At 42.7% G+C, this 13319-nt stretch overlaps 1 protein-coding gene and 1 long non-coding RNA gene across 2 annotated transcripts; both read left to right on the top strand.

Moving 5' to 3' along the window:
• Positions 1–402: 402 nt before the first annotated feature.
• Positions 403–12931, top strand: LOC118389234 (protein phosphatase 1 regulatory subunit 12C-like). The gene is made up of 20 exons (XM_052527665.1): positions 403–796; positions 1342–1516; positions 1627–1757; positions 2044–2162; positions 2434–2593; positions 2801–2945; positions 3316–3390; positions 3710–3789; positions 4841–4950; positions 5057–5121; positions 5302–5438; positions 8552–8639; positions 8767–8884; positions 9394–9503; positions 9994–10058; positions 10146–10185; positions 10411–10515; positions 10972–11022; positions 11211–11261; positions 11689–12931. Exons 1-20 carry the CDS (start codon positions 573–575, stop codon positions 11773–11775), a joined length of 2136 nt encoding a protein of 711 aa, XP_052383625.1. The 5' UTR covers positions 403–572; the 3' UTR covers positions 11776–12931.
• Positions 3926–4834, top strand: LOC127932299 (uncharacterized). The gene is made up of 3 exons (XR_008144722.1): positions 3926–4024; positions 4072–4118; positions 4166–4834. It is a non-coding gene; the product is annotated as an uncharacterized LOC127932299 (long non-coding RNA).
• Positions 12932–13319: the final 388 nt, after the last annotated feature.

Raw genomic sequence — 13319 nt, 5'->3', positions numbered from 1 at the left:
GGGCAAAACAGACATGGTTGGCTTTGATTGTGGACAACATGTAAACTATATTTTGTCTCCAATGTTTATTGAAAACATAAATACATTTGCACAATGAGCACTTGTCTCTCAAATACATAGTTACATTGTTCGTTAATTAGCTCGTACATTTTTGTCACATTAGCATTGACATTGCATCAGTCTAAACACCCCAACACAATACATGGTATCAATAACAAGATTAAACTAGCTGAAATGAGCCACCTACGATGCCCCAACATGGCAGATTCTTGTCATTGTTGCTATCTGGCCATCCAGAATCACAACAACACACAGACTTCTGCCTCCATTGAAGCGTGCGCATCGTTTTCCTTGCCAGCTAACCCATCTACCGGAGAGCCACTCCTTAAGCAGACCGGAACTGTGACACATTTTTTTCAATGGTTAACGGCCTGAGTGGGACATCTTCATTTATGCACCATCTTTGGCTTCACACCCAGTGTTTTGAATAAGGAAGTGAAACTATACACATGGAGGGTGTGTCTTTTCTATCGAATATATATTTTATTGAATAAAGTCCTTGTCGGATAATAATGGGGGACACAGCAAAGGATAAACGGCAGGAACAATTGAAGCGCTGGTCCGGTTCAAGCACCGAAAGAGAACCGGCTGTGCCCAGGCGAAGGTGGCGGGGCGATGTCGAGGATGTAGGCGGCTCGGAGGCCGTGAACAACGCCGTTTCAAAGGACCATTCTCAGGATGTGGAGGGAAGCGGATCGACCACCGGGGAAGCTCATAGTATTCTACTCAAACGAAGGTACTGTATTGTCAAATTGATGCATTACTACATAGCCAACTAGCTAGGTTCTCGCTAGCTAGCTAGCTAGTACTATACCGGATGCTATTCAGGAATGCTGTGCGTGGGCTAGGCACTTGCTAGCTAGCTTTACTGATACTTGAATGTTTATCTCGCTAACTAGCTATGTCTGTAATCACAACAATGGCACATTCGTGTGTGCTTGTCTACTAGTCGATTTAGAACAGTTGTCTACAGTATTCGACGGGATACTATGTAGCTAACACACCTACATTGGCTGGCTAGTCATTTTGGAAAGCTAGCACGCAGTTATTAACTAGTCAGCCAGCAACATAGTTAAGTTAGCTAACTACATATCTAGTTAACTACAGACCGCCACTTGTTGACAACCTCTGGCTTTAACATGGACTATTTGGAGGAGGGGAATATGATCTGCCTTTCATGTATGCAAATAATGAGGTTTGAGTAGCTGCCATGGAGTGCTGGTAAAATATTAACTTTGTAATATCCTGAGTATTGTCACTAAATGATGTCCTCGACTGTAGGAGGCGAGTGCGGTTTGATACTGCTGCAGAGTTCCTGGCTGCTTGTGCCAGTGGTGACACAGATGAGGCCCAGGAGATGCTGAAAGATGCAAGAGAGACGGAAGGCAAAAATGGAGACTATCAGGGAGAGGTTGTGAATTGTGCCAATGCTGACGGAATCACAGCTCTTCACCAGGTAAGGACTTGTGGTAAATGAGTAGAATCGAGTGTCTGTGTATTGACTCTACAACCTATAGTCATACTGGAGCTATGAATATCATCATCCTCTATCCTCATTCACTGTAGGCTTGTATAGATGGGAGCATGGAGGTGATGGTCTTTCTCCTGGCTCAGGGTGCCAACATAAACCAGGTGGACAGTGAGGGCTGGACTCCGCTGCATGTGGCAGCCACCTGTGGGAATCTGGAGATTACTGAGTATGTACAGTATAGTATATCACTTCAACATCAGGCAATAGAATAGGGGCTACATATGAAAGCTTTCTACATTCCTCTGTTATAATGTTGGGCAGTCGTTGCAATTGAGTTAACCCGATTTGGTAGCCTTAGCCTCCCTGTGCCAATGTTTCTCCATTCAACAATGCTGTATTGTTGTCTGGTACAGCAGGGCCTGTAATTCTGGCCAACTGCATTTTGTTTACTCTTGGTTATGTGGCCTGTTTCTCTCTTGTGGATGGTTTCAAACTCTCTTTCTATATCTCAGTTTCCTTTTGCAGCAGGGTGCGTCTCTCACTGCTGTGAACTGCGATGGCGACGTCCCCCTAGATATAGCTGAAGACGAGGCCACTGAGTCGCTCCTGCACCAATACACGGTGAGACAAGGTGAGTACTGTACTACCAACACAGGGAGGAAACAAAGGAGAGATTCAGGGTGATAAGTGTTGTGGTGTCTGATTTATAAAGACTTACTTAGGTACAGAGAAGGAAGCGAAGCCAGGGCACACTCTTAGCCAATCTTTGGCTTGTGATGCTATCACTTTTTATATCGAGCTAAACAAGAATAAGGCTCCCCCTTTTTCAATTGAGTTGAGAGAGGAAAAAGCTTCACGACTACCTGTTCAGTTGTTGATTATACATTTAATTCCCGTCTCAGGTGTGGACGTAGAGGCAGCTAAGCGGGTGGAGGAGGAGCAGATCATGAAAGATGCCAGAGCCTGGCTGACAGAGGGGCTTCCCTCAGAACTACGGCATCCCAAAACTGGGGCCACTCCCCTGCATGTGGCTGCAGCCAAGGGCTACCTGGAGGCGATCAAGTGAGTGTCCATGACCGTGTCCCAATTCTCTCAAAACCCCTATTTTTTTTGTGTCTCCCTCACAGCCACTGACAAGCTCAATAACTCTTGAGTTTATGGAAAAGCAGGGCATTGTTAAAAAACGAAGAGACAAAATGAATTAACTAAATTGCATAGGCTTTCTGCTTTGCTCTCTGTGCTAAGCAACTCTGTGTTGTTATGGTTCAGACTGCTATGCCAGTGTGGTCTGGACGTGTCAGAGATGGACTGTGATGGCTGGACGCCTCTCCACGCAGCGTCACACTGGGGGCAGGGAGATGCCTGCAGGATACTGGCTGAACAGCTCTGCGACATGGAGGCCTGCAGCAATGGGGTGAGACCGACAGACCGACTAGAGCCATACACATGTATACCAGTGGAGGCTGGTGGGAGGAGCTATAGGAGGACGAGCTCATTGTAATGAATGGAATTAATGGAACGGAGACCAACGTGATTTCAATATGTTTGATGTGTTTGATTACTGTTCCATTTATTCTATTCCAGCTAATTACAGTGAGCCCATCCTCCTCAAGACACTCAATGTACTGGGAAATATTGTCGACTGCTTGTATACCAGGTCTCTGTAGTATTTGTAACTACTTTATGAAATGCTAGGTTAATATAGCTTCGCCATGTGTTAGGAAGTGTGATACCACATAATGTCTTTGTGCTCTATTTTCATTTTTGTAACGTCAACCCTGCAGGGTCAGACTCCGTTTGATGTCGCTGATGAGAGTGTTGTGTCACTGCTGGAGGAGCTGTCACAGAAACAAGCCAACGTGAGACTTCCCTTTTTTGTCACTGTTCATGTGTGCAAAATATTTATCTAGATGGCCAATACAAAACTGCCTGATTTGAGAAATATTAATTGTAGATTTCACATCTTTTCAGAATAGTATAATTTGACTAGTTGCCATATTTGCCATGTAATATTAGGCTGTTCTGCAAAAGGCAGTCTTCCTATGTTTCTCTTACTGATGAGGGATGCTGTCATGACTCTTGCTACTATATTTGCCTTGCAATATTATTATTATTATGTGCGTTATCTAATGACAGTGGTCATATTTGTGTCACTGATGACCGAGTGTCCCTTCACAGTGGCGTAATGAGCAGTCCATAATGGACAGACAGAACCCTGCAGGCTCTACTGCTGCGAAAGCTGATAACAAACGACGGAGGTCAGTATATGCCTTATTATTACTGCATCTGATAACAAACGACGGAGGTCAGTATATGCCTTATTATTACTGCATCTGATAACAAACGACGGAGGTCAGTATATGCCTTATTATTACTGCATCTGATAACAAACGACGGAGGTCAGTATATGCCTTATTATTACTGTATCTGATAACAAACGACGGAGGTCAGTATATGCCTTATTATTACTGCATCTGATAACAAACGACGGAGGTCAGTATATGCCTTATTATTACTGTATCTGATAACAAACGACGGAGGTCAGTATATGCCTTATTATTACTGCATCTGATAACAAACGACGGAGGTCAGTATATGCCTTATTATTACTGTATCTGATAACAAACGACGGAGGTCAGTATATGCCTTATTATTACTGCATCTGATAACAAACAACAGAGGTTTTCCTCTTCTGATCTGTAGTAGTTATTTTGCAGTTAGGTTGTAGTTGGAATAAATTTGCAGTTAGGTTGTAGTTGGAGTAAATGTGGTGGGTTTGGCCTCATGCAGAAAGATGGTTTTGTCTTCCTTAGAAATGTAGATGAGATACAATTGGATAGTTCTTCACTTGACTGTTATTTTACAAAGATGGCTGACTATGAAAAAGCCGTCTTTTTTTTTTTACCTTTTAACTAGGCAAGTCAGTTAAGAACAAATTCTTATTTTCAATGACGGCCTAGGAACAGTGGGTTAACTGCCTGTTCAGGGGCAGAACGACAGATTTGTACCTTGTCATCTCAGGGATTTGAACTTGCAACCTTCCGGTTACTAGTCCAATGCTTTAACCACTAGGCTACCCTGCCGCCCCAGGGCAGCCTAAATAATAGAAGGGAGGATTGTGTTGGACAGTGTCAGAACTGGATGCGTTCCTGCAATGACTTTCATGGCTACATTCCGATCATTATCTCCTCCCATGTATGCACCAATCCAAAGCTTTTCAATGCACGGAGGGGAGTGAACGAGAGCACACTTTATGAATGCAGCCTATTTCTGTGAAATGCTGATAGTAATCATCTCCGTGTGTTTCAGGACCTCCGTGTGCAGGATGAGCAGTAGGGAGAAGATGAACGTGCAGGACCAGTCTAAAGAGAGGAGGTCTGAAGGCCTGGAGCTCAGCGAGGAGAAAGAGAGCATCCCTGGTATAACATATGGCTGATCTCTCTCTCACACACACACACAGACATTTTGAATACCCATTCAGGATTACCCACTGACCAGAGTACACCTCCTGTCTATCTTTCTTAGAAGGCTCCACTCTATCCAGTCCAGACACAGAGAGTGCCACCTCCACCGTCAGCCCCGCTGAAAAGGTAAGACATGTCTCAATGCATCTTAAGCTATACTGTAGATGTTGTGTAGTCTACCTGGGCCTGTTGTGCTTTACACACAAAAATGTGAATCATCAGCCTAGCAACAGTGACTCGATTACTGTCAAGAGAAATGTTATTATTTCTCTGTATCAACGTGGTCCTGTCTTGCCTGTGGTTCAGCATCCTTCAGCAGAGGAGAAGGATGTGGAGGAGCGGGACCAGGACAGAGCCAGTCGTACAGCCCGGGTCCAGCCCACCCCCCAGAGGAAAGACCCCCTGGCTGATAGTCCCAACAACACCAACCCAGACAGACGGAAGTAAGAGCGACATGACACACAGTAAACACACATTAAAGCATAGTGGCCTGGCACAACTACCGGAAAGATACGTGAATAGTTGGTGTAGCAGGAGGCAGGGTGTGGCACATAAGAAGGAAGTGATGATGAGAGCTAATGAAAGAAAGACTCAACACACAGGCAGTTGTTCAAGCACTATCAATGTGTTTTAGTAGAGGAGTGAGTGTCTTCTGCTGTAAATTAAGGGGATGTGCTTTTATGGAGGTGTTCTTATGGAGCATTCTGAATATACATCTTCTAGTGGAGCTGTGTGGATGTGTTGGAGTGTTCTGAATATACATCTTCTAGTGGAGCTGTGTGGATGTGTGGGAGCGTTCTGAATATACATCTTCTAGTGGAGCTGTGTGGATGTGTTGGAGCATTCTGAATATACATCTTCTAGTGGAGCTGTGTGGATGTGTTGGAGCATTCTGAATATACATCTTCTAGTGGAGCTGTGTGGATGTGTTGGAGCATTCTGAATATACATCTTCTAGTGGAGCTGTGTGGATGTGTTGGAGCGTTCTGAATATACATCTTCTAGTGCAGCTGTGTGGATGTGTGGGAGCGTTCTGAATATACATCTTCTAGTGCAGCTGTGTGGATGTGTGGGAGCGTTCTGAATATACATCTTCTAGTGCAGCTGTGTGGATGTGTTGGAGCATTCTGAATATACATCTTCTAGTGGAGCTGTGTGGATGTGTTGGAGCATTCTGAATATACATCTTCTAGTGCAGCTGTGTGGATGTGTTGGAGCGTTCTGAATATACATCTTCTAGTGGAGCTGTGTGGATGTGTTGGAGCGTTCTGAATATACATCTTCTAGTGGAGCTGTGTGGATGTGTTGGAGCATTCTGAATATACATCTTCTAGTGGAGCTGTGTGGATGTGTTGGAGCGTTCTGAATATACATCTTCTAGTGGAGCTGTGTGGATGTGTTGGAGCGTTCTGAATATACATCTTCTAGTGGAGCTGTGTGGATGTGTTGGAGCGTTCTGAATATACATCTTCTAGTGCAGCTGTGTGGATGTGTTGGAGCATTCTGAATATACATCTTCTAGTGGAGCTGTGTGGATGTGTTGGAGCATTCTGAATATACATCTTCTAGTGGAGCTGTGTGGATGTGTTGGAGCATTCTGAATATACATCTTCTAGTGGAGCTGTGTGGATGTGTTGGAGCGTTCTGAATATACATCTTCTAGTGCAGCTGTGTGGATGTGTGGGAGCGTTCTGAATATACATCTTCTAGTGCAGCTGTGTGGATGTGTGGGAGCGTTCTGAATATACATCTTCTAGTGCAGCTGTGTGGATGTGTTGGAGCATTCTGAATATACATCTTCTAGTGGAGCTGTGTGGATGTGTTGGAGCATTCTGAATATACATCTTCTAGTGCAGCTGTGTGGATGTGTTGGAGCGTTCTGAATATACATCTTCTAGTGGAGCTGTGTGGATGTGTTGGAGCGTTCTGAATATACATCTTCTAGTGGAGCTGTGTGGATGTGTTGGAGCATTCTGAATATACATCTTCTAGTGCAGCTGTGTGGATGTGTTGGAGCGTTCTGAATATACATCTTCTAGTGGAGCTGTGTGGATGTGTTGGAGCGTTCTGAATATACATCTTCTAGTGGAGCTGTGTGGATGTGTTGGAGCGTTCTGAATATACATCTTCTAGTGGAGCTGTGTGGATGTGTTGGAGCGTTCTGAATATACATCTTCTAGTGGAGCTGTGTGGATGTGTTGGAGCGTTCTGAATATACATCTTCTAGTGGAGTTGTGTGGATGTGTTGGAGCGTTCTGAATATACATCTTCTAGTGCAGCTGTGTGGATGTGTTGGAGCGTTCTGAATATACATCTTCTAGCGGAGTTGTGTGGATGTGTTGGAGCGTTCTGAATATACATCTTCTAGCGGAGCTGTGTGGATGTGTTGGAGCGTTCTGAATATACATCTTCTAGCGGAGTTGTGTGGATGTGTTGGAGCGTTCTGAATATACATCTTCTAGCGGAGCTGTGTGGATGTGTTGGAGCGTTCTGAATATACATCTTCTAGCGGAGTTGTGTGGATGTGTTGGAGCGTTCTGAATATACATCTTCTAGTGGAGCTGTGTGGATGTGTTGGAGCGTTCTGAATATACATCTTCTAGCGGAGTTGTGTGGATGTGTTGGAGCATTCTGAATATACATCTTCTAGTGCAGCTGTGTGGATGTGTTGGAGCGTTCTGAATATACATCTTCTAGCGGAGTTGTGTGGATGTGTTGGAGCGTTCTGAATATACATCTTCTAGTGGAGCTGTGTGGATGTGTTGGAGCGTTCTGAATATACATCTTCTAGCGGAGTTGTGTGGATGTGTTGGAGCGTTCTGAATATACATCTTCTAGTGCAGCTGTGTGGATGTGTTGACCCAACTGTCTTATTAGTCTTAATCGCCCACTGGAGTTTATAGTTTACCCATTTGCCACCTTTTTTACCACTACATCACTGATGTTAATACAGAATCGTAAGTTAATATGCTAATAATTCATGTGAATATGATAAAACGATCATCTGTGTGCTCCATTGATTTCTGTTTGTGCAGACCTTGATTAGTAATGCCTTGGAAAATAAATGTGAACACAACATCATTTGAGAAAATTGATATCTATGTATAGAGTTGATTATCTTATGCAATTCATCATTACAACTGACTGAACATTTTCTGATGCTACTCGTTAGTGTGGATAATTTCTGGTAATTCCCCCTTTCAGGGGTATAACATTACAATTGTGTATAGCCAATAGGCTTTGTGTTTGTAGATTGACTGAGGTGAATGAACCTAGAGCAGCCAAGGTGATAATGGCTGGGGTCGTTTTTGCTGTTCTCCAAATAGCATTTTAAAGTTTATTTAATTGTATATAAATGCGAGAGAAAAAATCCTCACTAAAAGCCCCAACCCTGGTTACGGCTCTGAATCTAAGAGTTCTAATATAGCTGCATGGATGTGTTCTTTTAGAGCATTGTGAATCTAAGGGTTCTAATGGAGCTGTGTGGATGGGTTATTTTTGGGAGCATTGTGAATCTAAGGGTTCTAATGGAGCTGTGTGGATGTTTGCTCCTCAGGTTCCAGGCCCCTGTAAGAGACGAGGAGTCTGAGTCTCAGAGGAAGGCACGATCACGCCTCATGCGCCAGTCTCGCCGCTCCACACAGGTACTCATCACAATAAACCATCTCTTTACGTCTCTTACAGAGGACTTAAAATGGATCTTGTCACCTTAACGGACCACCTTTCAGCATAAATAATAAACATGATTTCTTTGCTTGTTTCCTGTGACAGGGTGTGACGCTCACTGACTTGAAGGAGGCAGAGAAGAGCGTAGCCAAACCAGCTGATCCACCACCTAGCAACATCCTGCATGTCAGCCCTATAGTCACCATAACACCTGCTGAGAGAGGTGAGTGGGACTGTGGTGGGTAAAAATGTGCTGTTTTCATGTATTAATAGTAATGCCATTCAGGAAGACAGGATTATGAATCCTAGTTTTAAAAGTATTTTCGTGTCAGGAAAACATCAAGTTGGCATTTTTTTTTTCACGTTACTTTTTGGTTCACAATTTTTAGCTTTTTAAAAATGTATTATAAAGGTATGCAACAATGGGTATGCAGACCAGGTATTCATAAAGTTTGTCCCGAAGTCTTGGTTTAATCTTTGCAAAGCAAAATTCAGTCATGGGCTGTTTGAATGAACATTCCTAAAGGCTTTCCCAAAAAAACTTGCCAATTAAATACCTGGCTGAATGATATCTTGATGATTTGTAACAATTGCAAGGCATTTGTTTATCAAACTGTGCCATCACATGTAGCCTACATTGTACAGTACCACCGGTGGAAAAAGTCAGTTTAGAGCCGTGCTGTTGAATGCCTTTTGATCTAACAATGTCGTTCTGTTCCAATTGTATTGTAGACACCGACCCAGTGAAGGAGGTCGGGTCCGAGGGAGAGACGCGGTTAGGAGTGAGAGACCGACGGAAGGGAAGGAGAGAGAGACGCTCCACCGGGGTGGTTCAACTAGGGGTAAGCAGAGGAACCCCTTCATACATATTCATAGTATTCGTGCTGGAGCTATTGATGTCTGTTCTAATCGTTTGACCATTTCCTCTTTGTATAAACTGATTGAACTTTAATTTGACTATCAACCAATATCACTCTTTCTTGTCCACTTCCAACATGCCACAAGTACAACGTAAATGTTATGTCCTACAAAGACAAAGAGGAAATGCAACAGTATGTTGTAACCTTGTACTCAGAACAGGAACTCCATACCCCCCCCCCCTTTTTCAGTTGTGTAATTGCTACATTTCTGTATTCTGACTGCTTTATAGTGTAGACCTGAAATATAGGACTCCCCCTCCCTCCCAAAATGTTGGAATCTGATGGTTTGTCACAAAAGTGGTCTTGTATTACAATGCCTGGTCAAATCTTAGTGGTCAATGTCAAACGTGCCATTGTCAACGTGGTCTTTTTTACAATGTTTATCATACACTGTATCTATTTTTCTTACAAGAATGAACATTTGGATGCAATGGATGAAGCCCAACAGGATGAAAACCATCATCATAGTTCACCCTGGTAACTGTTTTTTAATTTCTATACTACAGTATACTGAATTACTAAACCTCTTTTGTATTGCATAAATCATGTACTCTATCTTTGCAGTGAGCCTCAGTTGGGAGATTCTTCACCAGAGTACAAAATGGTATTGTTGACAACTCCCAGTGATTTTTAAATACACACATTCTTCAGGCACTTGAAAGATGGAAGCTATAAGGTTTTAATAAGTGAGAGAATAACATGCTCTGTTGGGAATGAATGAATGGATTCAGCTGACTAGCTGGGAAATAGGAGTTTAAACCGCTTAAACGGAATGTATTTAGAACTGCAGAGGCTATGACCGAATCCCTGTATGTGTGTCGCCCCCTAGCTGTACATGTCGGTGCTGCAGGAGAACAGCCTGCTCAGAGACAAGCTGCAGGAGACGGCGCTGCTGCTCAGCCAGAGCAAAGTGGAGCTGGAGAGACTCCGACAGGTGAGGATATGATCCGGTCTGGATTTCGATGACCATGGTATAACAAAGCCATGTGCCATGACTCTTTTCCTTGTCTTCTCTCGCTCATAACTACAGATAGGGAACTACAGATAAGTCTGGATATGATGATCAGGTATTCCATTTCAATATATTAGATCCACATAGCAGTGGAAAGGAGGGAGACTAAGAGTATTGGGATACTGTCAGGGAGGCAGATCCTAGAAGTGCTGTCGCTGGTCATGTGGCGGGACCTGACAGTGTTCTGTGTCCGCCTCTGACAATGTGGAGAGAAGTTACGTTGTGTAAGACAAACAGTACACAGTATTGTTAGGAACACAAAGATGGATTCCAGATAGCACACAGAATGTGTTGGAATTTATCCTGCTCGGCTTCTGTGTTGAGCTGTGCATGTCAATCACTGGCCCTGTTGTAACTGTCTCTGTGTCTCCATTGCAGAGTCAAGAGAGCAACACCGAGAGGCCGGCCCTGCTGGAACTGGAGAGATTTGTGAGTCCCCTCTTAAACTGTCTGTGTTCATGTTTTAGGGTCCATTTCACTGTTAGCTTCCCAATTCAGGAAATTATTTATTTATTGGATCAATTGAGGTCAAATGGAATAACCTAATGTCATTAGCTGTAAAGGCTGCATACCTATGTGGGAGTGAGTTAAAAAATCAGTGTCTGTTTTACTCGTAGGAGAAAAGAGCACTCCAGAGAAAAGCAGTGGAACTGGAGGATGAGCTGAAGGTATAAGGGAATTGTTCAGTCACCGGGGCTAGCCTATTCAACTTGTCTGTTCAGACTTGAATTAACCTGCATAATTGTTAGCATTGATTATGTGCTTTGGGATCCTACTGACTACCCAAAACAACCCAACATACTGACCCCCCAAAAAAAAAAAAAGAAAATAACTAAACTACTGAAAACATTAACCACAAAAGTACTCAAACCAACTCCAAATTACACAAACATTAATGACAATCTACCCCAAACACTATGTAAAACAACCCAAAAACGGTGTTCTGAGAATATGGTTTTATTCTGTACTGCTCTACATTGCATTATCTCTAACATACAATAACCAATTGATTTCCATCAACTGATCACGATGATTAAAAAAACATCTATTTGTCCCTGATGTTGTCTGTCCTCCCTGGTTATCGTGTATTTCCAGGTGCTGGTGGATCTCCGAGCAGACAACCAGAGGCTAAAGGATGAGAATGCCGCTCTCATCCGTGTCATCAGCAAACTTTCCAAATGATCCTCATCTCCCAAACCTCTAGACGGAGAAAAGTGTTCAAAGTTCCTGTCTCTTGCCCAACTCACAAGGCACATACCGGGAACAAAACCCAGCATCAAGAAAGACTGTGTTCTGCTCTGATAGAAGACCAACGATGCATTTGTTCAATGACATTTTTGGATTTATAACTGGAAAGAATAGTTTTTGCAGGGTTATCATGCGCCTTTGGTTTGTCTTCACTCATGACTCGATCTACTGTATAACAAGCTGAACTGCACCTCCTATGGATTCACAGGGTACTGTACGGTGTTCCTGTTCAAATTCTTTAAACATTTTTTTTTTTTTTTTCCTGACCTAAATATTTTGTGCTTTGCTTCTGAATTACCATGTTTAAGGATACATGTGTTTTTAAGATATTTTAATAACCATGCAAAGTGAGCGCTTACGATAACGACATGATCTTACTTCAGAGTACATACCACTAGACACCTAAACAGGACTGGGAGAGCGATGCAAACGGAAGGTGCTTCAGTTCTGAGGAGGCGGAGAAGGTTATTAGGTTTTGACATGCATATTCCACAAAAATGTGCCAAAAACACCCCCCCCCAGCTTGTTTGGCATGTTGTTTGGGGAAAGGTGAAGTGATTGGTCTCTCTCAGGGCGAGGCTGGGTCAATACTGTACTTGAGCTGACTACTGTTAAAGTTGGACCAAACTGTATGTGCATGTTAAGTTTTTTTTTTTTGAATGTATATTTATGTGTATATTTATGTACAGGGGCCCTCTCCTCTTCCAGTGATGTAGTAGTAATGGTCTCTTTGATTTAGGAAAGGACGGAGATGCTGGGTGCTCATACTGTGACGGAGACCTATTAGTTAGTAGACAGGCAAGATGGGTCAATTCTTTTGAATGTTTACTCCATTTTAAATGCATGGCAAATTGTATTTTGACAATGTGCCTTTCTATATATATTTGTAATTAATATTTACACAACGTCAAATAAAATACAGTATGGTAAATTAAGCTCGCCATCTCCCGCCACAGTTCCTGTGTGGCAAAGAGAATCAAACTCATGATCAACACCTTACCTAATGGAGACATTAGGGAAGCACTGCATGTGGAAGTTGATGCTCATTCTATTTATATTGTGCTTTTCATTAAAGGTCCAATGCAGCTGTTTTTATCTCAATATCAAATTATTTTTGGGTAACAATTTAAGTACCTTACTGTGATTGTTTTCAATTAAAATGGTAAAGAAACATCTTAGCAAAGAGCAATAATCAAGCAATAATTTTGCTAGGACTGTCTGGGAGTGTGGAGAGGGCAACTGAAAACTAAATGTTTAGAACTCTTTCTTGTTGGTATATTAACTAATTGAACCACCTGGTGATGCCACCAGGCAGACCAAAACTCCATCCCACCAAAACAGGTTGCAATTTTAGGCGGTCTTTTCAAACAGCTCTTACACTAAAAGGGCATTATCATATTTGCAATTTCACTGTATTATTCCAACCTCAGTGTGGAGATATAACACAGGAAAATCATGTTTTTGACTGCACTGGGCTT

The sequence above is a fragment of the Oncorhynchus keta genome, chromosome 10, assembly GCF_023373465.1.
Source record: "Oncorhynchus keta strain PuntledgeMale-10-30-2019 chromosome 10, Oket_V2, whole genome shotgun sequence".
NCBI lineage: Eukaryota > Metazoa > Chordata > Actinopteri > Salmoniformes > Salmonidae > Oncorhynchus > Oncorhynchus keta.
Note: the sequence above shows the minus strand (reverse complement) of the source record. Positions and strands in the feature narration are given on the sequence as shown.